The sequence below is a fragment of the Malaclemys terrapin genome, chromosome 1 (genome assembly GCF_027887155.1).
Source record: "Malaclemys terrapin pileata isolate rMalTer1 chromosome 1, rMalTer1.hap1, whole genome shotgun sequence".
NCBI lineage: Eukaryota > Metazoa > Chordata > Testudines > Emydidae > Malaclemys > Malaclemys terrapin.
In genome coordinates, this window is record NC_071505.1 from 306,467 (window position 1) to 334,437 (window position 27,971).

The window sequence follows — 27,971 nt, forward strand, 5'->3', positions numbered from 1 at the left end:
AAGTTTTCCCGGTTCCTAATAAATCTAAACCCCTCCTCCCTACACCATCGTCTCATCCACACATATGAGACCTTGTAGTTCTGCCTGTCTCTCTGGCCCTGCGCGTGGAACTGGAAGCATTTCAGAGAATGCTACCATGGAGATCCTGGACTTGAATCTCTTACCTAGCAGCCTAAATTTGGCCTCCAGGACCTCGCTCCTATCTTTCCCTATCTGATTGGTACCTACATGTACCAGACCACCTGAAAACCTGATGAAAGGTGCCAACTCATGAATTTTCCTTTATTCAAAATTGCCTCAATCTCCTATTGGTGTCAATGGGGCTGAAGCCAGCAAGATGCATATGGAAGTGAGGCTGCCCCTTAACAAAGATGGCTACCACCCCCCACTGCTTTCAGTGAGATTGAAGCCATGCCCACAAGCAAAATGGCTGGCACTCTATGATTCAGGGGTCTGGACAGGACACAGGGACTGTGAAGAGCAGCAGAGACCCTGTGAAAGGGAGAGGGGAGAATGTGGGGGAGAAAGAGGCAGATTTAGGGTGAGAGGGGGCAGAAGCGATGCTGATGGGTTGCAGGGGCCAGTGCTGGGAGTGGGAGACTCACAGATTCCAAGGCCAAAAGGGACCATTGTGATCATCTAATCTGATCTCTGGCCTGTGATACGCAGGAGATCAGACTAGAACTGCCCCACAATAATTCCTAGAGCCTGGGTTAGAAAAACACCCAGTCTAGATTGTCAAGTGATGGAGAATCCTCCACGAGCCATGGTTCCAATGGTTAATTACTCAGTGTAAATTTTTAGCAGTGAATTTCCAGTCTGACCATGGGGACTGGATGGCAGTTCCCCAGCATGGGGGCGGAGTGGGGGGAAGGCGAGTCCCCTTGGAGCAGCCAGGGGAAGGCAACGTTGCAGTATTGCCAACTTGTGAACAGAGTGCAATCTCTTTACCTTGAAAGTTGAATGTACAGATGTAGAATTATGTAAAAAAAAAAATGCATTAAAAATAAAACAATGTAAACATTTAGAGCCTACAAGTCCACTCAGGCCTAATTCTTGGTCAGCCAATCACTCAGACAAACAAGGTTGGTTACAATTTGCAGGAGATAATGCTGCCTGCTTCTCATTTACAATGTCATTTGAAAGTGAGAACAGGCGTTCGCATGGTACTGTTGTAGCCGGCGTTGCAAGATATTTACATCCCAGATGCGCTAAAGATTCATATGTCCCTTCATGCTTCAATCACCATTCCAGAGGACATGCATCCATGCAGATGATGGGTTCTGCTTGATAATGATCCAAAGCAGTGCGGACCGACACATGTTCATTTTCATGATCTGAGTCAGATGCCACCAGCAGAAGGTTGATTTTCTTTTTTGGTGGTTTGGGTTCTGTAGTTTCCGCATCAGAGTGTTGCTCTTTTAAGACTTCTAAAAGCATGCTCCACACCTTGTCCCTCTCAGATTTTGGACGGCACCTCAGATTCTTAAATCTTGGGTCGAGTGCTGTAGCTATTTTTAGAAATCTCACATCAGTAGATTAGGGGGGGAGGGATAGCTCAGTGGTTTGAGCATTGGCCTGCTAAACCCAGGGTTGTGAGTTCAATCCTTGAGGGGGCTATTTAGGGATCAGGGGCAAAAATCTACCTGGGGATTAGTCCTGCCTTTAGCAGGGGGTTGGACTAGATGACCTCCTGAGGTGCCTTCCAACCCTGATATTCTATGAGGGTACCTTCTTTGCATTTTGTCAAATCTGCTGTGAAAGTGTTCTTAAAACAAACATGTGCTGGGTCATCATGAGACTGCTATAACATGAAATATATGAAAAATGTGGGTAAAACAGAGCAGGAGATGTACAATTCTCCCCCAAATTCAGTCACAAATTTCATTGACACATTATTTTTTTAACAAGCATCATCAGCATGGAAGCATGTCCTCTGGAATAGTGGGCGAAGCATGAAGGAGCATACGAATGTTTAGCATATCTGGCATGTAAATACCTTGCAATCCCGGCTATAAAAGTGCCATGCGAATGCCTGTTCTCACTTTCAGGTGACATTGTAAATAAGAAGTAGGCAGCAGTATCTCATGTCAATGTAAACAAACGTGTTTGTCTTTGCGATTGGCAGAATAAGATGTAGGAGTGAGTTGACTTGTAGGCTCTAAAGTTTTACACTGTTTTGTTTTTGAGTGCAGTTATGTAACCAAAAAAAATCTGCATTTGTAAGTTACACTTCCAATGAAGAGATTGCACTTCAGTACTTGTATGAGGTGAATTGAAAAATATTATTTCTTTTATCATTTTTACAGTGCAAATATTTGTAATCAAAAGCACTGTGCACTTTGTATTCTGTATTGTAATTGAAATCAATATTTAAAATGTAGAAAAACATCCAAAATATTTAATAAATTTCAATTGGTCTTCTATTGTTATAAGTGCAATTAATCATGATTAATTTTTTTAATCGCGATTACTTTGTTTGAGTTAATCGCGTGAGTTAACTGCAATTAATTGACAGCCCTACTAAGTATTCTTGTATCTGAGCTTGCCTTCTCCAGCATAAACACAGAGCAACATGTGTATAGAGATTGTAAAGAAAATTCCCAAACAAAACACTCCCCTGCATGTCTGAATGTGGAGCTTGTAACAATTCACAGTGAGTTAAATCTCTAGTGATGACGAAGCTTGTGTCTCCCCGCTTGATGGCAGGGCCAGCCTTTGCCTAGAGAATTCCCCAGCCCCCTCCAGCTGTCTTCCTGGTAGAGATTTAAAATGATCCAACCGCTCTGCTGCAGTGATTTCAGCCCAGCACACTGGCCTTCGGTACTCCAGGCCTCTTCCCTTCTAGCCTCCTGGAACCCCTTGCCACTCCAGGGTATCGCAGAGATGGGGAAGGTGCATCAGGGACTGTATTGAACCCCACTACATCAGCACAACCTTCATATTACATAAAAGTAATGTCTTCCTATCGAGGCAGAGGCCTGTCCCACTGCATTCACTTGTATTTAAAACAGAGGTGTGTTTCCCTTCCCAAGGCATGTGGCCATTCCCTTTAATTCCTTAGAGTCAGAGGCCAGTGTTCTGATTATTAATTGCATGGTTTATAGAACATGTGCTGGGGCCTGTACAGAACATTTCGGAGTCACAGTCCCAGCTCTAGGGACCTTGCAGTCTTGAAAGGCAAACAGTAATGAATGAGTCAGGCACACAAAGCCCCTGGGAGCAGGAGGTGGGTCCATCACACAGGGCTGTGAAATGTGTGTGTTTGAAATAATAATGGCACTTTGCTGGATGGTGGATTAAAACTCATGAAGGTAACAGAGGAAGCATTTGCTGTGGTGGATGCAAAGCAGACAGACCCATTTCTGCTCCTGGGAATCAGGGCCAGCATGTGCCTAACTCATCTTGCATCCATTGCAGGCTACCGATCGTCCATAAACTTTTCTAACGTCTTCACTTCTTTTCTCTTGTCTCCTGTAGGTGGGGTTTCTAATACAATGTGAGCATTTCTGGCACCTCATGCACATTTTAATGCACGGGTTTGATGCCAGAAAGGTCCCTGTGCTGTGCTCCGGGTAACTGCATTTACTGCTAACTGAAAGTTTGTTTTTTTTATACAAAACTCAGGATGTTGTGGGAGCTCCAGGCATGCTACAGCTGCTAAAGGGGCTGCAGTAAAGTTTCTACCAGTTGGGTGCAAGGAGGGAACTTTCTGCAGTACCATAGAATCCAATTTGTCAAGGTCGTTTCAGATTTTAATCCTGTCCTCCAAAGTGCTTCCAACCCTTCCCAGTTTGGTGCCATCTGCACTCTTTATAAGCATCCTCTCCACTGCGTTATCCCAGTCATGAATGAAAGTATTGAACAATACCAGACCCAGGACAGCCCCCTGCAGGACCCCATTAGATGTGTCCTCCCAGTTTGACAGCGAACCATTGATAACTACTTTTTCAGTACAAACTTTCAACCAATTCTGCACCCCCTTGTAGGAAATTTATCTCGACTGCATTTCCCTAGTTCGCTTATGAGAATGTTATGTGGGACTTTGTCAAAAGCCTGACTAAAATCAAGATATACCATGACTACTACCTCCCTCCCCCCCCGACTCCCCCCCCCCCCCCGTCCCCATTCACTAGTCCAGAACCCTGTCAAAGAAAGAAATTAGGTTGGTATGATTTGTTCTTGACACATCCATTCTGACCTTTTCTTGTAATCCTATTGCCCTCTAGGTGCTTGCAAACTGATTCACAATTTGATCGAGAATCTTTCCAGGTTTCGAAGCTAGGCTGACTAGTCTATAATTTCCTGCATCCTCTTTGTTTCCCTTTTTAAAGATACATATTATGTTTGCTCTTCTCCAGTCATCTGGGACCTCACTTGTCCTCCATGAGTTCTTGAAGATAATTGCTAGCTAGTGGTTCTGAGATTGCTTCAGCTAGTTCCTTAAGTACCTTAGGATGAATTTCATCAGGCCATTGCTGACTTGAATACATGTAATTTATCTTAACATTCTTTAACCTGTTCTTTCCCTATTTTGGCTTACATTTCTTCACTCTTGTTGTTAATGTTAATTGTGTTGAGTATCTGTCCCCATTAACCTTTTTAGTGAAGAGTGAAGCAAAATAGGTATTAAACACTTCAGCCTTCTCCATGTTATTTCTTTTGCTCCTAATGTATTTATGTCCCTTGCTAGATGTAACTCTTTTTGTGCCTTAGCCTTTCTAATTTTCCCCCTATGTCCTTGTGCTGTTCTTTTGTACTCCTCCTTAGCAGTTAGCCATGTTTCCCCTTTGTGTAGGATTCCTTTTCAGGTCACTAACAAGCTTCTGATGGAGTCATATTGAGCTCTTACTATTTTTCCTTTAAAAACAACAAGGAGTCCGGTGCCACCTTAAAGACTAACAGATTTATTTGGGCATAAGCTTTCGTGGGTAAAAACCTCACTTCTTCGGATGCATAGAGTGAAAGTTACAGATGCAGGCATTATATACTGACCCATGGAGAGCAGGGAGTTCTTTCTTTCCTTCACATTGGAATAGTTTTTAGTTGTGCTTTTAATACTTTCTCCTTGAGAAACTGCCAGCTCTCCTGATCTTCTTTTTCCTTAGATTTTCTTCCCATGGGACCTTACCTGCCAATTCTGACTTTGTTAAAGCCTACTTTTTTTTTTGAAGTCCATTGTCCTTATTCTACTGCCCTCACTCTTCCCTTTCCTTGCAATCATAAAATCTATCATTTCACCGTCACTTTTACCCAAATTGCCGTCCACCTTCAGATTTGCTACCAATTCCTTCCTGTTGGTTAGTCTAAAATGGCTGTGCCCCTGGTTACTTCCTCCACTTTCTGAAATAAAAAATTGTCTCCAATACATTCCAAGAATTTACTGGAAATATTGCGTTTTGACATATTACTTTTCCAATAGATGTCTGCGTAAAGTCCCCCAGGTCTCGTGTTGTAGATATTTGTTGGTTGTTCTAGAAATGCCTCGTTCAGGAAGAGGAGGTGTTTGGTGGTCTCTAGTAGACCCCTATCATGACCTCCCCCTATTTTGTACTTCTTGTATCTTTACACAGAGACTTCCAGCTGGCCTGCCTCTCACCATCTTGATTTCCTTAGGGAATATGATCCTGGGCTGGGCTTTACTGAGCAGCACTGGCCCAGTTCAGTAGGAAGTTGACTTGAATGTAACTGTGTGTAGTGAGATGAAAAAAGGAAAAAACTAGGTGGAACTTCAGGAAAAATGGGAGGTGATTCTGCAGCCTCACACAAGGGAAGGGTGGGGGGGCAATCAGCCTGCACAAAGCCAGGGAGAGTAGAGTGTAAGGAACTCGTCTTGCCCTGGTCAAAGGGGTCAGGAGGAGACTGGTTCCAGCTCTGATCTCAGTAATCCTTACTGGCCAGGATTTTCCTACAGGGACATGGTGACCCGCTGTGAAATCTCTTCTGCAGCCACAGGGACGACACTCTGTCTTTAGTGTCTTGTATTAGTGTTGATGAAATGCGCTGGCTTGACAGTCCTGGTGGGTCTGTTACTGCACGGAACTGGTACAGCGCAGACAGCAGCTGCTCCAGCCACCCTCTCCCCTTCCTAGCCTCTGCCAGTGACCTAGAGGAGGTTCCCTGCATGACAGCCTCTACCTAGTCAGTCCTTAGCTTGTACCTCTCTCTGTTGAGAGGTAGAAACTGCACAGGGGTCAGTGAGTGCCCCTTAATAGCACACTTTAAACTGAATGGAAAAGCTGAAGTTTGAAAGTGAAGTTTTCCTGCTCCTTGTCTCTGCTCAGGACCTTCCTTCCAACAGTCCTGACTTGTCTCCATGACAAATCCCCCCAAGATTTGAGCATTAATGATACCAGTACAGAATTTCCTGGGGATTTATTAACCAGGGTGTTTTTCTGTAACTTATAAATGAGTCACAAAGGGCCTTGTTAAAAGTTTGTTTGTCTGAGACACTTGCTGCTGCAGTGTTTGCACTCAGCTGTGACTTTAAAAACATTATTTCTAAATTTAGTTAATTGCACCATAACATGAAAACAACGGGGAAGGGGGAGAAAATGCCAGTTGGTAAAGCAGAAAGTTCTCCCCCTCTGCTCAGCCCTTCCTTCCTTTTCCATGTTCTAAGCTCCTGGGAAAAGAATAGACACAAAGTACTGAACGAGACAGGGAAAGAATAGAAACAAATTAAAGATTTTACAGCAGTTTAGAGTGTCACTATGTAGCCCAGGTAAATTAAAACACACCTTAAAAAAAAATCCTGAATCAAGAAGCTTATAGTTAGTGCCACACAGAGCTACCACACAGAGCTAGAAGTCTGGCCTTGTATCCCTGCCCCGATCCCTTCTCTACGATGATGCAATACGACCCTCACATCAAGATGTTACTAATGTGTAAAAAAAAAAAAAAAAAAAAAAACAAGGAGTACATGTGGCACCTTAGAGACTAACAAATTTATTTGGGCATAAGCTTTCGTGGGCTAAAACCCACTTCATCGGATGCATACAGTATTTTCCACTGCATGCATCCGATGAAGTAGGTTTTAGCCCACGAAAACTTATGCCCAAATAAATTTGTTAGTCTCTAAGGTGCCCCAAGTACTCCTGTTCTTTTTGCTGATACAGACTAACACGGCTGCTACTCTGAAACCTGTCACTAATCTGTAAATTATTCCAGCTGCTATGTATCCTGGAGGTGTTACCCACACAATTTAGGCCCTCTCCCTCCCCTGGGTCCAGTGGCCTCTATGGATTAACAAGACCTTGTGCCAGTGAAGGAGCCTTTACATAGTAATACCCTTGAACATGTACATGTATTTATTAACAATCAACAGAATAGACATGCCAAGCATCTAATGCTCACCACTCCCAATAAAGCAGCCAGACTTCTCCCAATGGTCAATCAGCATCAGATCTCGTCCAGGGCGCCGGCTTCTGCATGGAATAGTCATGCGGGATGTAAGCATTCTGGCAGCTTTGTTCTTGAGCTGTGTCCCGGAGTTAGTTCCAGCAGGCATCTCTTTTGACCCTCATTATATAGTTAAAATGAGAGTCCTTCTTATCTATACTTTTAACCAATTATTTTACTTGAAACATGACTATGCAATAAATTTAACCAATCATAATCCCTAATGGGCTCAAACAACTTCTCTAGCAACAGCAAAACCTCATAATTGCTACTTATCAGTAAAAGCAAATTTGAACTAAAAACTCTCACAGGCACCCAGTAAGAAACTTGCAGAAACTCAAGGTCAGCTTGTCCCTACTTCCTTCTATTCCCATGACTCTGTGATAAACCTGTGATTTTACTGTATCTGTCCCTGTTATTAAGGCTGCATCTGGTATTTTTCTGTCTGCTGAGGATGAATTTTCCTGACTCTATAATTTTATTTCTAATTTAAGGTGGCTGAGCATGCAAGATGGCTCAAGATTATGCTAAGTCATACGCAAGATGGCTGTGGGTCATGTCAAGTCCAGGCCTCTCACAAGAGAGGGTGGGAGATGTATCCTGGTCTCCCGGACTCTTCGTGGAATGGCAGCTGTGAGATGGATGTTTCTAGACTTAATATGGAGCAACAGGAGACAAGTTGATTGTTGTTGTCAATTGACATATGAAGTGAAGGAAGGTCTGTGTGTGGACTGCGCTTTGTGTTGGGATGGGGTGAGGGAATACCATTGTATCTACAGCAGGAGAGAAGGTATTCCTGATACTGGAGTAAACCAAATAGCCCATTTTTATAGGTCTTTGCCATATCCATAGTGCGGTAGCTGAGGGCTTGAGGTGCATGCTGGGACAGTGGCTGAGGTGTGGTGACCTGGTGATATAATGGCTGGGGTTATGGGCTAATGGGTGGAGGTAGAGCATCGTAATATCCAGTTAGGGCTAAGGCTGTTTATGAAAACTTAAGTGAGTTTTCAACTTGTTGATGGTGAAATATTTCTCCAGAGGCCTGTCCTGGCTTTGTGCTGGGTTCAGAATGGTCCTGAACAGGACAGGAGTGCCCCCTAGAGGCCAGTAGAGATTTGGGGCACACAATACACCACAAGCAGAGTGCAGCCAGTAGGACCCGGCAACGAGAACTGTATGGGCAGAGACCAATTGGAACTCAACTGTAAGGCCAATAACAATTTATTACCATATTTACAGTAAGTAACCTTTTGCAATTCAAAGGCCCCAGAATCCAGCTAGAAAGTCGTGTAATAGCACAGATTCCCGAATGTCAGACAATCTGTGCAGCACACACGTGTGCTCCAGCCAGGCCCTGTATGCCATTGCTGTATAAATGCATCTTGCCCTGAAGCCAGCCACAGGAGAGTCGCCGCCCTTTTCTCTGCTACGGGGGTCTGGCCCGAGGCTAGAGCACTTCCAGGGAAAGGAAGGCACAGCACACGTTCTTGGACATATCCTGCCCTCACTCCACATCCGTGAGTGTCCCAGACTGAGGCAGTCAGTGGCCCAATAGTCTGGAGTAGCCTACAAAAATGAGCACGTATAAATGTGGATGTGATACACGCTGTGCCCAGCACAGTTAGAACATGGGTTTTCTTGCCTGTGTGGACAAACCAAAATGTTAGAATGGTTAACCCCTTGTGCTCTGACCCTGTTGGTACAGTAGTGCCAGAGGCACTAATCAGGATCAGGGCCGATTCTATGGGGCTCTGTGTAAACCCAGAGTAAGAGACAGTCCCTGCCCCAGAGAGCTCACAGTATAACTGAAGATGTGAATCAACAAGTTGCTGTAACAAGCAAATGGAGGGAGTGGGGGGGAGGAGAGGGGCTGAGGAGAATGGTGACAGGAACATGTGGTTAACAGATGGATTGTATGTCTGTCGAACTCTGGGCTAGGTGGGAGTATTTCACGGTGAGGGGGCTATTTTTGTGTTTAAGCTATTAATAAATGAGATAGTGATGATCTCAGTCACCCTGCTGATCACCTGCCCAGCCGTTCATTTCTACATGTACAGGCAGGAGGAAAACATGATCGCACATTGCTAGGCCCCAGGCTTGTTTAAAGCTGCTTGTTCTTGCAATGTAGACGACAGCCTGTGTTGGGTACAGTCCTTTCTGCACAAAGTCATTTTTTCCAAATGACAAATCTGAGGAACTGTCCCACACTGGAATTCCAATGGAGGAGGTTTTGGAACAAATTGATAAATTAAACAGTAGTAAGTCACCAGGACCAGATAGGATTCACCCAAAAGTTCTGAAGGAACTCAAATGTGAAATGCAGAACTACTCACTGTGGTATGTAACCTATCACTTCAATCAGCTTCTGTACCAGATGACTGGAGGATAGCTAATGTAACACTGATTTTTTTTAAAGGCTCCAGAGGCGATCTTGGCAATTACAGGCCAGTAAGCCTAACTTCAGTACCAGGCAAACTGGTTGAAATTATAATAAAGAACAGAATTATCAGACAAATAGATTAACATGATTTGTTGGGGAGGATTCAACACGGCTTTTGTAAAGGGAAATCATGCCTCACCAATCTATTAGAATTATTTGAGGGGGTCAACAAGCATGTGGAAAATGGCGATCCGGTCGATATAGTGTATGTGGACTTTCAGAAACCCTTTGACAAGGTCCCTCTCCAAAGGCTCTTAAGCAAAGTACGTTTTCATGGGATAAGAGGGAAGGTCCTCTCATGGATCAAGAACTGGTTAAAAGACAGGAAACTAAGGGTAGGAATAAATGGTCAGTTTTCACAGTGGAAGAGGTAAATAGCAGCATCCCCCCAAGGATGTGTACTGGGACCAGTGCTGTTCAACATATTCATAAGTGATCTAGAAAAGGGGGTAAACACTGAGGTGGCAAAATTTTCATATGATACAAAATTACTCTAGATAGCTAAGTCCAAAGTAGACTGTGAAGAGTTGCAAAAGGATCTCACATAACTGGGTGACTGGGCAACAAAATGGCAAATGAAATTCAATATTGATAAATGCAAAGTAATGCAAATTGGAAAACATAATCCCAACTATACATATAAAATGATGAGGTCTAAATTAGCTGTTACCACTCAAGATAGGGATCTTGGAGTCATTGTGGATAGTTCTCTGAAAACATCCACTTAATGTGCAGCAGCAGTCAAAAAGCTAATGATGCTAGGAACCACTAGGAAAGGGATAGACAACTTTAGCGGGTCTTGGATGAGTTCTCCCCTGACATCTAGTGATGAGCTGGTAAAAAAGGACTTCAGATAATAGACTGTGTTTGCATAGAACTGCCTGTTCTCCCTAAATGCATAGCATGATGGAGGTGCTTTGCCAAAATCACTTTTGGCCAGTATTGTTACAAGTCACTTTAGTATTGAGTGATGAAGTGGTGTTATCCTGATTGTACGAGTAAAGGGCAGAAGAACTGTGCTTAGCCTGCCCTGATTGAGGGGGTCACCCTCAACTTAATTGCACTTGCTAAGCAGTGGGATGCCAAATGCCATGAGGAAGAGAGATGGTGATGACAGATGTTCCTATGTGGGGGGATGGGTGCTGCTTAAGTATCTTATACACCATTTGACTCCCCTCTCTCCACTGTTTAAAGACAGCTGATTAGACTCAGTTGTAAGTTATTGTTTTGCTCAACTATCATTAGAGCTGAAATAACTGATAACCAGGTGCTGAACCTTAGACCAACAGTGGCAGAGTGAACAGCAGCAACTGTGAACTAGTTGTAGCAGCTAGGGCATTGCTCAACACTGTCCACTGCAGGGTGGAAAAATAAACTCATGTGAACATATCTCTCAATTCTGGGTCTTTGCTAACCAAAGACAGCAACTGAGTGGTGTGCTAAAGGAACATTTGTTTGTTGGACTTCTACACCACAAGGTGAGAAACTGAAGCAAAGGACTTTGCCCAACATATTCTGGGGTGGGGGTTTGTTCGTGGTCATATGCTTTTGAATCATGGTTGTGGTGTTTTCCCAAATCAATGCTGGGTTCCTTTTCCCTTTTTACTGAATGCTTTCTTGGCTACACACACTCTGTGCTTGTGAGAATAGTAGTATTTCCTCTTGGAGGCACCCAGAGGTGGTGGTTAATTTCCCCAGATTAATGGATGGGAGCTTGAGCTGGTTCTGTTTTGTATTGTCAAGAGAAACCCTTAGATATTGAACCCAGAAGGATTACAATAATAAGACAGAAAATATGATAATGCCACTACATAAATCCATGGTATACCCATACTTTGAATGCTGTGTGCAGTTCTGGTCACCCCATCTCAAAAAAAGATGTATTAGAATTGGGAAAAAGTACAGAGAAGAGCAACAAAAATGATTATGGGTATGATGAGGAGAGATTAAAAAGACTAGGACTATTCAGCTTGGACAAAAGATGACTAAGGAGGAATATGATAGAGGTCTATAAAATCGTCAATGGTGTGGAGAAAGTAAATAAGAAAATGCTATTTATCCCTAATATAACACAAGAACCAGGGGTCACCAAATGAAATTAATAGGCAGCAGGTTTAAAACAAACTTCTTCCCACAATGCAGTCAACTTGTGGAACTTGTTGCCAGGGGATGTTGTGGAGGCCAAAAGTATATGTGGGTTCAAAAAAAGAATTAAATAAGTTCATGGAGGATCAGTCCATCAATGGCTGTTAATCAAGATGGTCAGATGCAACCTCATGCTCTAGGTGTCCCTAAACCTCTAGCTGCCAGAACCTAAGACTAGATGACAGGAGATGAATCACTTGCTAAATTGCCTTGTTTTGTTCATTCCCTCTGAAGTGTCTGGCACCAGCCACTGTCAGAAGACAGGGTACTGGGCTAGATGGACCATCGGGCTGACCCTGTATGGTCGTTCTTGTGTTAATGCCCAGTTCCATTAGCTGACTCTGCCCTCTCCTGCCTAACCCTGGTGATTCATGAAGCACCCATTCTTCCCATGGTCTGCTCCTGTCGGAGTCAGACTCTGTCCTAGTCAGTGGCCAGTGGTTCTAGCCTTCTCTCTGATGATGTCTGTATTATACAAGTGCAAAATGTCAGTGTTGCATTGATGATGACTAAAAGATTCAGCAAAGAGTTGCCTGTGGTCCTGCGTGGGGAATCATAGGGAAAGCTTGTGCTGCTGCTTCCTGGCATGATAGAAGCACAGGGGCTCTCCAGACAGCTGGGAGAAATGCAATGTCTCCCCTGCTGGCACTGGGTTCATAGCATGGCCGGACATGGGGAGTGGCCTATTTGGAGGGTGGGGAGTAGGGAAGTTAACTTTTCTAGTACTCTGTGAAGCTTCTCATTTTTATTGCTCATTGTTTGTCAAGTATTCCCAGAGAACCTGGCTCTATACAAGGGATGCTGCTAGCTTTGCCCCAAGAGTGTGGATAAAGGGTAACAAGACAACATTCTACAACTACATTAGAAACAAGAGGAAGACCAAGGACAGGGTAGCCCATTACTCAATGAGGGGGGAAAACAATAAGAGAAAATGTGGAAATGGCAGAGGAGCTAAATGCGTTTTTTTGTTTCGGTTTTCACCAAAAAGGTTAGTAGCGATTGGACATCTAACTTAATGAATGCCAGTGAAAATGGGGTACGATCAGATGCTAAAATAAGGAAAGAACAAGCTTAAAAATTACTTGGACAAGTTAGATGTCTTCAAGTCACCAGGGCCTGATGAAATACATCCTAGAATACTCCAGGAGCTGACTGAGGTGATATCTGAGCCATTAGCGATTATCTTTGAAAAGTCATGGAAGACGGGAGAGATTCCAGAGGACTGGAAAAGAGCAAATATAGTGCTCATCTAAAAAAGGGGGATTAAGGACAACCCCGGGGAATTACAGACCAGTCAGTTTAACTTCTGTACCGGGAAAGATAATGGAGCAAATAATTAAGCAATCAATTTGCAAACACTTAGAAGATAATGAGGTGATAAGTAAGGGTCAGCATGGATTTGTAAAGAACAAATCATGTCAAACCAACCTAATAGCTTTCTTTGACAGGGTAACAAGCCTTGTGGATGGGATGGGAGAAGAGAGGGAGAAGCAATAGATGTGGTATATTTTGACCTTAGTAAGGTTTTTGATAATGTCTCACATGACCTTCTCATAAACAAACTAGGGAAATACAACCTCGATGGAGCTACTATAAGGTGGGTGCATAAGTGGTTGGAAAACCATTCCCAGAGAGTAGTTAGTGGTTCATAGTCAAGCTGGACGAGCATATCGAGTGGGGCCCCTGCATGGATCGGTCCAGTTCTGTCCAGTTGTCATGGAGTGTGGGGGATTCAGGGCCCACACCCCCCCACTTCCTGCAATTCGCCATGACTCTCAGCCAGCCAGTAAAACAGAAGGTTTATTAGACGACAGGAACACAGTCCCAAGCAGAGCTTGTAGGTACAACCAGGACCTCTCAGCCAGGTTCCTCTGGGGGGCAAGGATCTGAGACCCCAGACTTGGGTTCCCTGCCTCTTCCCAGCCAGCCCAAAACTGAAACCAAAAACCACCTCCAGCAGGCTCTCCCCCTTCCTTGATTCCTCCTCTCCCTTTGTCCAGCTTTCCGGACAGAAGGTGTCACCTGGCCCAACCCCCCTCCTGGCTCAGGTTACAGGCTCAGGTACTGTCCCTCACCTAAAGTCATTCCCTGCTCTCCTATCCCCCATGCAGACAGTCCCAGTAAAACGACATTCCCAGGTCAATCCACCCCACTCCCTACTGCGTCACACCAGTAGGGTACCAGATCACCCAGGTCAAATATCGGGACGCGGGGGGCGGGGCAAAAAAAAAAAACGGCGGCAGAGCAAAAAAACACCCCCCCCTTTCTCCTCAAGCGCTGGAGGGAGGCCCCGGTGATGCAGGGGGAGCGCGGGGCCGGGGTGAGTGAGAGTCCGGCCTGACCCCGAGTGCAGGCAGGACTCAGACGGGCGGTACCTGGAAGGAGAGGAGGGGGGCGGCCCGCGGGGCCAGGCGGCGGCTGTTCTCCCCACTGGGCAATGGGACTTGGGAGCAGCTGCTGCTGCAGCTCCTACTGCCGCGGCTGGAGGAAGTGGCCATGGCGCTCGGCGGCTGCAGCTCTGGCGCCCGGGCCCGAACCCCCCGAGCCCAGGCCTGTTCCGGGGACCCAGCAGCGCGCATGCTGCACCCAGCCCCTGGCCAGTCGGGCCTGGGCTGGCTGCCCAGCTAGTGCAATCCCACGGGCGGCCCCGGAGTGGGGGCAGCAGGCCCCAGCCCCCCCGTCCTGCTCGGGTACCGCAGGGGCTGGGTTCCCCCTGCATCTCCCCGGGGCCTCCCTCCAGCGCTTGTGGAGGGAGGAGGAATGGCATGCTTGGGGAAGAGGCGGGGATTTGGGGAGGGAGCCAATGGGGGAAGGAGGGGGCGGAGTTGGGGGGGGGCGCGAGCCCTTCCGGGCTCCGAAGCCTTTGCTTGTTTGTCCAGTGTCCCGACCTAACATTGGTCGGGACGCGGGACAAACAAGCAAATATCGGGACGTCTGGTCACCCTACACACCAGTATCTTCATCAATGATTTAGATAATGGCATAGAGAGTAGACTTATAAAGTTTGCGGACAATACCACACTGGGAGGGGTTGCAAGTGCTTTGGAGGACAGGATTAAAATTCAAAATGATCTGGACAAACTGGAGAAATGGTTTGAAGTCAATAGGATGAAATAAATAAGGACAAATGTAAAGTACGCCACTTAGGAAGGAACAATTGCGCACATACAAAATGAGATATGACTGCCTAGGAAGGAGTACAGTGGAAAGGGATCTGGGGGTGATAGTGGATCACAAGGTAAATATGAGTCAACAGTGTAACACTGTGGCAAAAAAAAGCAAAAATAATTCTGGGCTGTACTAGCAGGAGTGTTGTAAACAAGACACAAGAAGTAATTCTTCCACTCTCTTGATTGCTGATTGGGCCTCAGCTGGAGTATTGTGTCCAGGTCTGGGCACCACATTTCAGGAAAGATGTGGAGAAATTGGAGAAAGTCCAGAGGAAAGCAACAAAAATGATTAAAAGTCTAGAAAACATGACCTATGAAGGCAGATTGAAAAAATGGGTTTGTTTAGTCTAGGGAAGAGAAGACTGAGAGGGGACATAACAATTTTCAAGTACATAAAAGGTTGTTACAAGAAGGAGGGATAAAAATTATTTTCCTTAACCTAGGACAAGAAGCAATGAACTTAAATTGCAGCAATGGCGGTTTAAGTTGGACATTAGGAAAAACTTCCTGTCAGGATGGTTAAGCACTGGAATAAATTGTCCAGAGAGGTTGTGGAATCTGCATCATTAGATATTTTTAAAAGCAGGTTAGACAAATACCTTAATCCTGACTTAAGTGCAGGGGACTGAACTAAATGACCTCTCGAGGTCCCTGTGACGCTGTTCTCCAGATTCTTCATAGTTGTATGATTATGATATAATTATGACATAATTATGATGCATTTTGTACAAGATGGGTCATGTAAGGTGTCATTGGAAGTTATGATTTGCCGAATATGCTTCTTATTTGTATGCATGTGTCATTTTTGTATCTGAAGTTATGAATATTGACCATGTATCTGTATTTCACATGTAGTCACGCCTGGGTGACACCCACTAAGTAAAAGGTCCTATTTAGGGCAATGGGCCATTAGGAAAAACAATAGCCCTTAGGAGCTTCTCCCCCGCCTGGGATGCTCCAGACTGCCTGTAAGTAATGGCTGCTATGACTCAGCAAGATATGCCAGGGCACCTGACTAGGCCACATGACTCTGGACTCCATTTTGGGATGTCTGCATTCTTCCACAAACTGGCCTGGGAACCAAGTTTGAAACAAAGGGTTCCCGCCATATGCTAAAGCTATATAAGGGAGCGAGTGACATCATCTGTGGTTCTTCACTCCCCCACAACTAAACACCTAAGAGAAGCTCCTAAAGAAAAAGGACTTGGAACCAGGGTGGGGATCCCCAGCTGAAAAGCAAGTGCAGCTTGTGCCTTAAAAATCTGCAAGCCTGCTTGTATCAGGGTGAGAGATTGAATATGAATATGAATTAGCAGTCTATCTAGTATGTTAAGCTTAGTTTGCACTTTTGTTTAGTTGCTAGGTAAACTGCTTTGATTGTTTTTGCTTTATCTAAATTAGTGAGTTTGAATGAAGTGCTTGGAAATCTTAGCTCAAGGGGCAAAGGCTGTTGCATTTCCTCTCCACATTGAGGGAGAGGCGAACTGGGTAATAAATTCATAGTGATCGGGGTTTCAATCAGGGAAGGACGGCACAGCTCTGGGGGGCTGGAGGTTATTTTGGCTGTAACCTCTCTATTGTTGGTTCATGCAGTGGCACTGCAGCTGGGGGTGTCCCTCCCTGTGTGAATGCTGGTGGAAGTGTAGGACCAGAAGCGGGTCTGCAGCTTGTCACAGCAGCATAGTGTGAGAGGGAGCCCAGGCTGGTGAGTCAGAGGGCCAGCGTCCCCACCATGGCCCAGCCCGGCAGCCCTGGCCACACTCCCATCCCGCTGCCTCCCGGGCAGCAGGGCCCATCCCCAGCCATTGGTATTGGAATGGGCAGGGCCCTGCCGCCCCACCCCTTTGCCCTACTGTGTTGAAATACGCACTGCTGCTGTCGTGTGCCATCACTCATGAGCCCCCGGGAGAAGCACAAGATGCTCATGACCCCTTCCCCCCAGTCCCTCCTCCACACTGCCCTTTCTCCTCAAGACCCTGCCCCTTCCCTGCAAGACCCCATCCCCCACTCACTCACTCCTCCAACCCCCCCTTCCCCCGTTGTTAGCCCTTGTGAGACAGCTTGTTGCTGTGGGTGCAGATGCAGATACAGGTAAAAGACAGCTAGCGGATCGCGGGTCGGATCACAGGTTGATCCTGACGGATGTGGATCAGATGCGGATCCACATTTTTGTATCCGCCCAGGGCTCTACAAATGGGCTGATACTTGGGCCCATCCTTCCACTTGTGCTGCTTTTTCTTTTGTTCCTAATATACTTTTAAAATGCCTTCTTGGTGTCATTAGTCCCGCCAGACAAGGATTTTTCCCTGGTGTCTTCCCTTATCAGTTTTCTACACTTCATAACTTCTAATTTATATTGATTTGCTATCTACTGCCTCCTTTTCTATTTGTTATTGTGACATTGCATTCCATATGTTTTATGGAAATATGCTAATAAGTGTGAATAATGTAACTGGAATATGCTTCATGCAAAAGGTCTCTTGTAAGGTGTCAGGGTTCCCTCCCCACTCTGAACTCTGGGGTACAGATGTGGGGACCTGCATGAAAGACCCCCTAAGCTTATTTTTACCAGCTTAGGATAAAACTTCCCCAAGGCACAAATCCTTTCCTTGTCCTTGGACAGTACTCCTGCCACCACCGAGTGATTTAGACAAAAAATCAGGAAAAGGATCACTTGGAGTCTCTATTTCCCCAAAATATTCCCCCCAAGCCCCTTCACCCCCTTTCCTAGGGAGGTTTGAGAATAATATACTAACCAATTGGTTACAATGTAAGCACAGACCAAACCCCTTGGTTTGTAGGCACTGAAAATCAATCAGGTTCTTAAAAGAAGAATTTTATTATAAAGAAAAAAATAAAAGAATCACACCTGCAAAATTAGGGTGGAAGGTAACTTTACAGGGTAATAAAAAGATTTAAAACACAGAGGATTCCCCTCTGGGCTCATCTTCAAAGTTACAACAACAAAAAAACAACAGGAATAAAACTCCCTCTTAGCATAGGGAAAATTCACAAGCTAAAACAAAAGATAATCTAACACTCCTTGCCCTTACTTACAATTTTTGTAATTTTAGATGCTCACTTCAGGTACGAGAACAGGAATACTTGTGGCACCTTAGAGACTAACAAATTTATTAGAGCATAAGCTTTCGTGGACTACAGCCCAAGTGGGCTGTAGTCCACGAAAGCTTATGCTCTAATAAATTTGTTAGTCTCTAAGGTGCCACAAGTACTCCTGTTCTTATTTCAGGTATGCTTTCAGATGTTTTTCCTGCCTGGTCTCTCTCTCCGTCCAGAGAACAAATAAAGAGAGCACAAACAAAAACCTCCCCTCCCACAGATTTGAAAGTATCTTCTTTCCTGATTGGTCCCTTTGGTCAGGTGCCAACCAGGTTATTTGATCTTCTTAACCCCTTACAGGTAAAGATTTAGTATTGCTCCTTAGGAAGGATTTTATACTACCCTTAGCTGAATGTTTATGACATAAGGTATCATTACAAAGATTATAATCTGCTGAGTGCGTTCATCCTATTTGTATGTATGTATCAATCTTGTATCTAAAACTAGAAATATGACATTAACTCTGAGGTCCTATTGTAATTATGCAAAGTGTGGGCTGTTAATGGTGGTTTAGAATCTTGATGGCTCCCATTGATTAGGACAATTGGCTGTAAATGGCTCTGTTTACCTGCAAGCCTTCCTGTGTAGGTGACATGGAGAATGAAGGCTTGGGGTCTCACAGGACATGTGACCATGTCACCTGGTACTGGAATCCATCTTAAACCTGGTGCTTTTCCATTTAGAAGGAGGGGTGGGGACCCAGAGAAACAAAAGTTTCCCGCCTTGTGTCAAAGCTATAAAAGGGGGTGGAACAGAACAAAGAGGGCTGCCAGTCATGAGAAAACCCCTAGTTACCACCTGAGCTGGAACTAACAAGGACTGTACCAGGGCCCAGACTAAGAAAGAGTCTAATCTGTGAAAGAAGCTTATTGGAACATCTCTAAGGGTGAGATTTACCTATATTCAGTTTCTTAAATATATTAGACTTAGACTTGCGTGTTTTTGTTTTATTTTTCTTGGTAACTTACTTTATTCTGTCTGTTATTACTTGGAATCACTTAAATCCTACTTTTTATACTTAATAAAATCACTTTTGTTTATTAATTAACCCAGAGTAAGTGATTAATATCGGGGGGAGCAAACCGCTGTGCATATCTCTGTATCAGTGTTATAGAGGGCAGACAATTTATGAGTTTACCCTGTATAAGCTTGATACAGAGTAAAACTGATTTATTTGGGGTTTGGATCCCATTGGGAACTGAGTGTCTGGGTGCTGGAGATAAGTGACTTGCTGAGCAGTTTTTGCTTAAAGTCTGCAGCTTTGAGGGTGTGGACCAGACCTGGGTCTGTGTTGCAGCAGACTAGCGTGTCTGGCTCAACAAGGCAGGGTTCTGGAGTCCCAAGCTGGCAGTGGAAAATGGACTCAGAGGTAATTCCAGCATGCCAGGTGACAGTCCCAAGGGGGTCTCTGTGACTGAACCAATCACAGTTATATGTAGCTTTTTATTTCTAATTGCTGTCTTCGCTTCACCACTGAAACAGGATGGACTTTAGCTAAAGCTGTCCTCAGTCTTGATTATGGAATCATGGCTGTTTCTTCATCTAACAAACCCTTCTTAAACAACTTTTAATTTTCATGCAAATTTTTCTGTCTAATTTTGGTCTTCCACTCAGTGTCACTCATAACTTCCTCAGCTTTGGGAAATGAGCCATTTGGAAGCAGTGTGTTTATTAATAGCTGGGGCTGTCCTCTGTTTTCCCAAATTGAAAGTAATCAAGTTGTGATAATTGGCCACAGTAATATTAAGATACAGAGCTTTACAGGGAGGTTGTAGTTATCTCAAAACTAGACAATAGAAGCCGAAGGGATTTCAGAGCTAAGGATACACTTAAAGGAATGCACAGTTAAGGCACCTAAAGGACCTTAGCTCTGCCCTGGAGAGACATCAATAGGGAAAAAAATCTGTCTTTAAAAATCAATTTAATCTAATCTGCAACCAAAAACACTGACCTGCCTTAATCAAAATTTTACAGTTATTGCCTGATGTCACTGCAGGGCACAGTTAGCTTTGTTTAGGTGCCTTAATTGTGCATTACTTGCCTTAACACGTCCGAGATGGCTGTATTACTTCTGAGTGCCAGTACAAGCTTTATAGCTCATAACCCCCCTTGTGTTGGCTCTCATTCCTATTCCTTCCTCCTGTGGACTCAGCATCAGTCTTAGCACCGCAATCCCACTGGCAGGGCCCAGAAAGAGGAAGAAATGAGAACTACCAAGTTTTCAAAACCTCCAAAAATTATCAAAATGGGATCGATACGAAGAGCCAGTATCTCTGCCTCTTCCAGGCCTAAAGACTTGTGTCCTCCTGGGAAAGTGGGAATCTCCCTTTTTCAGTGTGTAGCGCCTGTCTTAACCATGCTGGGCTTCAAGACGCAGACTTTAAGCTCTGCCACTGGTCCAGGGCTCAATACTATCTTTCCCCTTGGCCCAGTGTAATTTTGGAATTCTCCCCATGCTGCCTCCACATTTAGAGTAAAGAAGGAAACATGTCATTGACTGGCTATTTTTTAAGGGCAAAATAGCAGTGTGTGAAGCTGCTCAGGGGTTTTAGCAGCAGACCCACTAGGGAGGGGGAAGTAGTGGGCAAGAGGACCAGTGGGCAGGGAATGTGCATGATCAGTGCTAGTCATTCACATGGCTGCACAGTTGACCACGTGACTCTAACCTCTACAGTCTGCTTGTGGTGGTGACAGCTAGAGTTTAAGCTGCACAAACTTTTCCAGTCCATTCTGTTTTCAAACATTCTGAATTTTCTGAACTTCCACATTTTTAAGGCTGAATTTTTCCAGGTTTGGGCTAGTTTTGAGGGAGAGTCATTCTGCTAGGTTTAAGCCATTTTTGATTAGTAGGAGGGTAAAGAAGTACATTTTCCCCATTATAGAAAGCTTGTGTTGTGGTAGTTTGTACAGTTCTAGTACTGAGAGGACTGACAGTAGGAGGTGCAATTTGGCAGGGGAATAGCCCTCATTCAGAAAACTGGCACTTGTTTGTCCTTGAAATGCAAATTAGTAAGAAGGCAAGAAATTTCAACAGTGAGAATGATTAATTATGGGAATAAACTTCCAAGGGAAGTGGTGGATTCTTCATCTCTTGAAGTCTTCAAATCCAGACTTTGATGCCTTTCTGGAAGATGCTTTAGCTAAACACAAGTTATTAGGTTCAATTCAGGGGTAACTGGGTGAAATTTATTGGCCTGTTATACAGGAGGCCAGAGTAGATGATACAATGGTCCCTTCTGACCTTGCACTCTATTAATCTATGGTCGGCGAGGTTGCTTTATGTCCGGACAGACCCCTGTTTGCCCTCTGAGACACCTTAGGGCAGAGAACTGTTGTGACAGGGTCTCACAGTTTTAGGCTGAACTAACAGTGAGACTAACTGGGAAAGTGGATAGAAGTTTATAGTGTGGAACAACTATAACAATAAATCAGAGGGGAAGCCGTGTTAGTCTGGATCTGTAAAAAGCGACAAAGAGTCCTGTGGCACCTTATAGACTAACAGACATATTGGAGCATAAGCTTTCGTGGGTGAATACCCACTTTGTCAGATTTGACAGATCTCACCCATGAGAACTTATGCTCCAATACATCTGTTAGTCTATAAGGTGCCACAGGACTCTTAGTCACTTATAACAATAAATGTTGATGGGGAAAAGGTGCAAAAACAAGACAGAATGAGTTAGTCCTGTAAGCAGGATCTGAATGAGCTGTCCCCTGACATCTAGTGATGAGCTAGGGAGAAAGTCTTCAGGAACTGACCTTATCATAGAAATCATAGAACTGGAAGGGAGCTAACTAGGTCATCTAGCCCAGGGCCGTGCACTGAGGCAGGACTATTATCTAGAGCAGCTCTGACAGGTATTTGTCTAACCTGCTCTTAAATAACCTCCACTGATGGAGATTCCCCAACCTCCAATGCTTAACTATCCTGACAGGAAGTGTTTTTTTCTGATGTCCAACCTAAACCACCTTTGCTGCTATTTAAGCCAATTGCTTCCTGTCTTATCCTCAGAGGTTAACTAGAATACTTTTTCTCCCTCCTCCTTGTAACAATCTTTTATGTTCTTAAAAACATTATCATGTACAAATACAGAATTGGGGGAACTGGCTTGGCAGTAGCACTGCTGAGAAGGATCTGGGAGTTATGGTGGATCACAACCTCAGCATGAGTCAGCAATGTGATGCTGTTGCAAAAAAAGCAAATGCAATTTTAGGTTTCATTAACGAAGGCAGAGCATGCAAGTCACGGAGGTGATAGTACTGTTCTATTCAGCACTGGTTAGGCCTCAGCTGGAGTAATGTGTCTAATTTTGGTGACCAATGTATAGAAAGGATGTAGAGAAACTGGAAAGGATCCAGAGGCGAACGACAAAGATGAGCAAAGCTGAAGGAACTGCGTATGTTTAGTCTGGAAAAGAGGAGATTGAGGGGGACATGATAGCGGTCTTCAAATACTTGAAAGGCTGCCATAAAAAAGATGGAGAAAAATGGTTCTCTCTTGCCACAGAGGGCAGGACAAGAGGCAATGGGTTCACATTACAGCATGGCAGATTTAGATTAAATATCAGGAAAAACTTCGTAACTGTGAGAAGAGGGGGCAATGGAACAGACTGCCTTATGGGATCCTTATCACGGCTGGCATCTACCGCAGGAAGTGGGGGATCTCGGAAAGGCTGCTGACAGGCAGCAGCAGGGTGAGTACCATGCGCACAATCACAAAGAGGAAGTTGCACAGCCAGGTGCTGGCTGCGGGCAGACAGGCGGCTCACGATGAAGACCTAGTACAGGGGGCAGTAGATGGCCACACAGGCCCTTGACGGTCACCAGCAGCAATGAGCCAAGCTCAAGGACAGCGAGAGGTACCTCTGGGCTGCATGCTGGCAGGAGGCGCTGGGGGCTCCTGCTCACAGTAGGTTGGCCACCAGCTGGGCATCACGTGGAAGGTGAAGCAGACGTCCAGCAGGGAGAGGGTGATGAGGAAGAAGTATGTGGGCAAATGTAGGTGCCAGTCTGCGAGGATCCCCCCATGATCATCCCATTTCCAGCCAGCTTCCGAGGTATATAGCACCACGAACAGGAGCTGCTGCATCACCAGCTGCAATTAGAGCCCCAGCAGGATGAATGCTCCCTCCCCGGTGCTGGTCTCCAGGGTCATCACGCTACCCAGAGCAGAGTTGCAAAGGGGCAAGGACGCAGGTGAGACACCACAGCAGGGTGTGCAGTGAGTGCTGACCCTGCATGTCAGCAAGGACGAGACCTCAGGGCAGGGAGAGAGAGAGAGAGAGACCTCAGGGTGTGCAGTAAGCACTGGCCCAGGTCGTGTGTGTAAGACCACAGGACAGGGCCAGACAGTGAACCACAAGCCAGGGCATGTGTGAGATCCCACACCACCCAACTTCCATGCAGGCCTGGGCATGGAGCTCTGAAGGAAGCTGGAGTTGTAGTGGGGATTTTCAGGCCATGTCTATACTACCACTTATGTTGCACTAACGTACATCACTCAGGGGTGTGTGATGTTATTGACATGAACTGTGACCGTATAGATCATTGTTGCAACCAAGGTCCTATGGTTGCACCAAATCTTGTACAAAGGAGGAACTTTGCTACAAACTGAAGCTCTGAACAAAGGACTGAATGACCCATCCCAGCTGTGGCTGTTCCAGAGATTTGATCTGAGCGTGCAGTTTATTCCATCACTGCTACAAGCCTGAACCAAGAACTTTGCCATCACTGTAAGCAGAGTCAGGATGAGCTCTACCCTGACATCTGGTGGTGAATTGTGGAAAAGAACTTCAGGGGCTGATCTTGTTTGCATAGGCACACCCACCCCACCTGGCATGAGCGCACAGCAGCCCAAATGGGCACTTGGGCTGCTGTGGGATCCCCAGTTTCTCTGTTATTGGGGCAGGAAGAATGAACTGTTGTTACCCTGATTATGTGAATCAAGGACAATGAAACTGTTTTATGACAGAGGGACTTTCTAGACAAGGGACATGGGCTCCAAAACCCAGTGAATTGAGAGAGGCATTTGCACCTGATGGTATGGGCCCATTTTGAGGGCCTGAAATACCAATTGTACCTAGGATATCAGGGTTGGAAGGGACCTCAGGAGGTCACTTAGTCCAACCCCCTGCTCAAAGCAGGACCAATCCCCAGACAGATTTTTGCCCCAGATCCCTAAATGACCCCCTCAAGGATTGAACTCACAACCCTAGGTTTAGCAAGCCAATGCTCAAACCACTGAGCTATCCCTCCTACCTTCTTCCTCTCTCTATTGTGGAATATCAGAGCTAATTTTAATTCCATTAGGAGTCTAGTTATAGGCTGCTGAGCTGAATTCACTTTGGGCCAATGGTGCACCAGCACTGAGGCTCCCCTACTACAAGCTGAAATCACTAAAGAGCTAAAATTACTAAGAGCTGAAATCACTGAGTGCTGTGGGGGGGCTGAAGATATGTTGCTGAGCAGCTGGCGGAGCAGAGCAGTTTGAAGGATGACTGGAGCGGCACACAGGACGACTGGTGCAGCAGAGTGGCTGGTGGAGAAGTTCACAGAACAGCTGGAGCAGCTCACAGGATGGCTGGTGGAGCGGAGCGGCTGGTGGTGAAGGCTGCAGCAGAACCCCATGGAAACGCAGGGCAGTCAGCCTCAAACCATGTAAGGTGCCCCTTAACACCGCTGCGTGCCCTCCCCCCCCACCAGGCTGGGAGGTAAAACTCTGCAGATAAACTTTTGAACTCTGGGGCTGCATTGACCAGGGATGGAGACTTTTGGGTTGTTGGACTTTTGGGTGATTTTGGGGTTGCTGGACTTAAGACCCTGAGGGGAAAAGGCTAGAACTTACTTGGGGGTGGGCCTTTTGCTCATGGTTTGTGTTATGAATCCTGTTTGTGGTGTTTCCCCAACATAATGCCGCATTGTTTCCCTCCTTTATTAAAAGGATTTTGCTACGCTCAGACTCTGTGCTTGCGAGAGGGGAAGTATTGCCTCCTAGAGGCACCCAGGAGGGTGGTATGTAATTGTCCCAGGTCACTGGGTGGGGGCTCGAGCCTATTTTGCATTGTGTTATTGATCCCTAGATACTGAACCCGGCCCTTGTTGCTGCCAACTCAGGCGGGCAGAAGGGTTACATATGTAATTGATTCCATTCAACCAATTTTAACTCATCTATGGTTCTTTCTTTTTATGAATAAACCTTTAGATTTTAGATTCTGAAGGATTGGCAACAGCGTGATTTGTAGGCGAGATCTTACTTGTATATTGACCTGGATCTGGGGCTTGGTCCTTTGGGATCGGGAGAACCTTTTTTCTTTTACTGGGGTATTGGTTTTCATAACCATTCGTCCCCATAAGGAGTGGCGCTGGTGGTAATACTGGGAAACTAGTGTCTGAGGGAATTGCTTGGGTGACGTCTGGTTAGCCAGTGGGGTGAGACCGAAGTCCTCTGTTTGGCTGGTTTGGTGCCTTGGTAGTGGAAGAAACCCAGCTTTAGGCTGTGACTGCCCTGCTCTGAGCAATTTGTCCTGAATTGATACCCTCAGTTGTGTCCCGCCCAAGGCCGCATCGTTACAGGGTGTGACTAAACCACCGAGCGACATAAGTTTCACAGACAGAAGCGCCGGTGTGGAGAGCACTATGTTGCTAAGAGAGCGTCTCCTGCCAACGTGCTACCGCTGCTTACTGGGGGTGGATTAATTACATTGACGGGAGAGCTCTCTCCCCTCGGCTTAGAGCAGCTACATGAGAGAACTTCACGGTGCAGCTGCATTGGTACAGTTGCGCTGCTGTAGGCTCTCTTGTGTAGACATAGCCTCAGAGTGCAAGAGGTTTGTATTCCTGTGTAAGCAGCTGCCTGCACCCGTGGAGAACAGGGAAAGGCCATGCAGATGTGGTGTGACCTGCACAGGAACCCAAATTAATCCAGCTGTGCATGGACTGAACATCAGAAACAGGGAGAGAATTGCTTCTGGGCTCAGAAAGCTCCAGGTTGTGTCCCCTCTCATTTGTCTCCTCTTCCGGGTAACAATCCCAGTGTCCAGAGAAAGCTGCCATTGATCTATATAAAGGCATTAGAATATTTTCCATATGATCCTCCATTCCGTGCCTTATGCACCCTAACATCTGGTTTGCTTTATTGACCAGAGCTGTGCGCTGAGCAGAATTCACCACCGAACTGGCTCCACGGACACCAGGTCCCCTTCCTGAGTTGATTCAGACCCTGTAAGGTATGTGAGTAGATTACATTTTCCTCCAATGTGCATTGTTTTGGCATTTATTGACATAAAACTTTATTTGCCATCATGTTGCCCATCCCTCTGGCTTGGTCAAGTCTCTGAATATTTCAGTCCTCTCTGATCCTACCTAACCTAAATAACTTTGTGGGCCTGGTAACTTGTTGCTTCATAAACTAACAATTTGCTCCAGCATCATTTCTTCTGGTCACTCCTAGCAACTGATATTATAAGGAAAGAGCAGGTCTGGGGTAGTACCTCCCCAACATCCTCTGCAGTGAGGACTGACTGGTACAGATCATTTAGCTACTCACCAATGTCCTTATCTTTCTTAATTGCTCTCTTTTACTTCTTGATGATCTAGGGGACCCACAAATTCTTTCATAGGCTTCCTGTTTTAGATACAGATTCATCAATTCTAGGGCCTGAAGGGACTATTATGATCACCTACTCTGACCTCCTGTATAGCACAGGCCAGAGTTGCCCAAAATAATTCCTAGAGCAGATCTCTTAGAAAAACATCCAGTCTTGGTTTAACAACTGAGAGTGACAGAGAATTCACCACGACCCTTGGTAAATTGTTCCAATGGTTAATTACTCTCACTGTTAAACATTTACGCCTTATTTCCAGTCTGAATCTGTCTAGATTCAACTTCCAGCCTTTGGATCTTGATGTACCTTTGTCTGCTAGATCGAAGAGCCCATTATTAAATATTGGTTCTCCATGTAGGTACTTACAGACTGTAATCAAGTTAACTCCTTAACCTTCTCTTTGTTAAGCTAAATAGATTGAGCTCCTTGGGTTTATTACTATAAGGCTTGTTTACTAATCCTTTAATCATTCTTGTGGTTCTTCCTTGAATCTTCTCCAATTCATCAACATCCTTGAACTGTGAACACCAGAGCTGGACACAGTATTCCAGCAGTGGTGCGTCAGTGCCAAATAAAGAGGTAAAAAACCCCACTCTCTTCCTACTCAAGATTCCATGTTTATCAATCCCAGGATTGTATTAGTTCTTTTGGCCACAGCGTAACACTGGGAGCTCATCCACAACCTCCAAATCTTTTTCAGTCACTCCTTTCCAGGATAGAGTCCCCTGTTCTGTAAGTATGGCCTGCATTTTTTGTTCCTGGATGTACATGTTTACATCCAGCCCTATTAAAATGCATATTGTTTGCTTATGCCCAGTTTACCAAGCAATTAGATTGCTCTGAACCAGTGACCTGTCCTCTTTATTATTTATCACTCCCCCAATTACTGTATTATCTGCAAACTTTCAGTGCCAATTTTATGTTTTCTTCCAGGTCATTGATAAAAATATTAAATAAGAACATAAGAATGGCCACCCTGGGTCAGACCAAAGATCCATCTAGCCCAGTATTCTGTTTTCTGACACTGGCCAATGCCAGCTGCTCCAGAGGGAATGAACAGAACAGGTAAACATCAAGGGATCCATCCCGTCA

General features: G+C 45.2%; 1 protein-coding gene across 2 annotated transcripts in view; it reads right to left on the reverse strand.

Annotated features, from left to right (window-relative positions):
• Positions 1–6,593: 6,593 nt before the first annotated feature.
• The window catches only part of NME6 (NME/NM23 nucleoside diphosphate kinase 6), a 29,017-nt gene continuing 7,639 nt past the window's right edge, over positions 6,594–27,971 (reverse strand). The window contains exons 5-6 of one of the 2 annotated variants that reach the window (XM_054029459.1): positions 7,357–7,521; positions 6,594–6,625 (exon numbers count right to left, since the gene is read on the reverse strand). In XM_054029459.1, the coding sequence (XP_053885434.1) occupies positions 6,618–6,625; positions 7,357–7,521 (173 nt within the window). In that variant the 3' untranslated portion in view covers positions 6,594–6,617. Of the gene's footprint in view, positions 6,626–7,356; positions 7,522–21,884; positions 26,495–27,971 lie in introns of those variants that run through there. The other variant, XM_054029627.1, reaches the window with a different exon arrangement.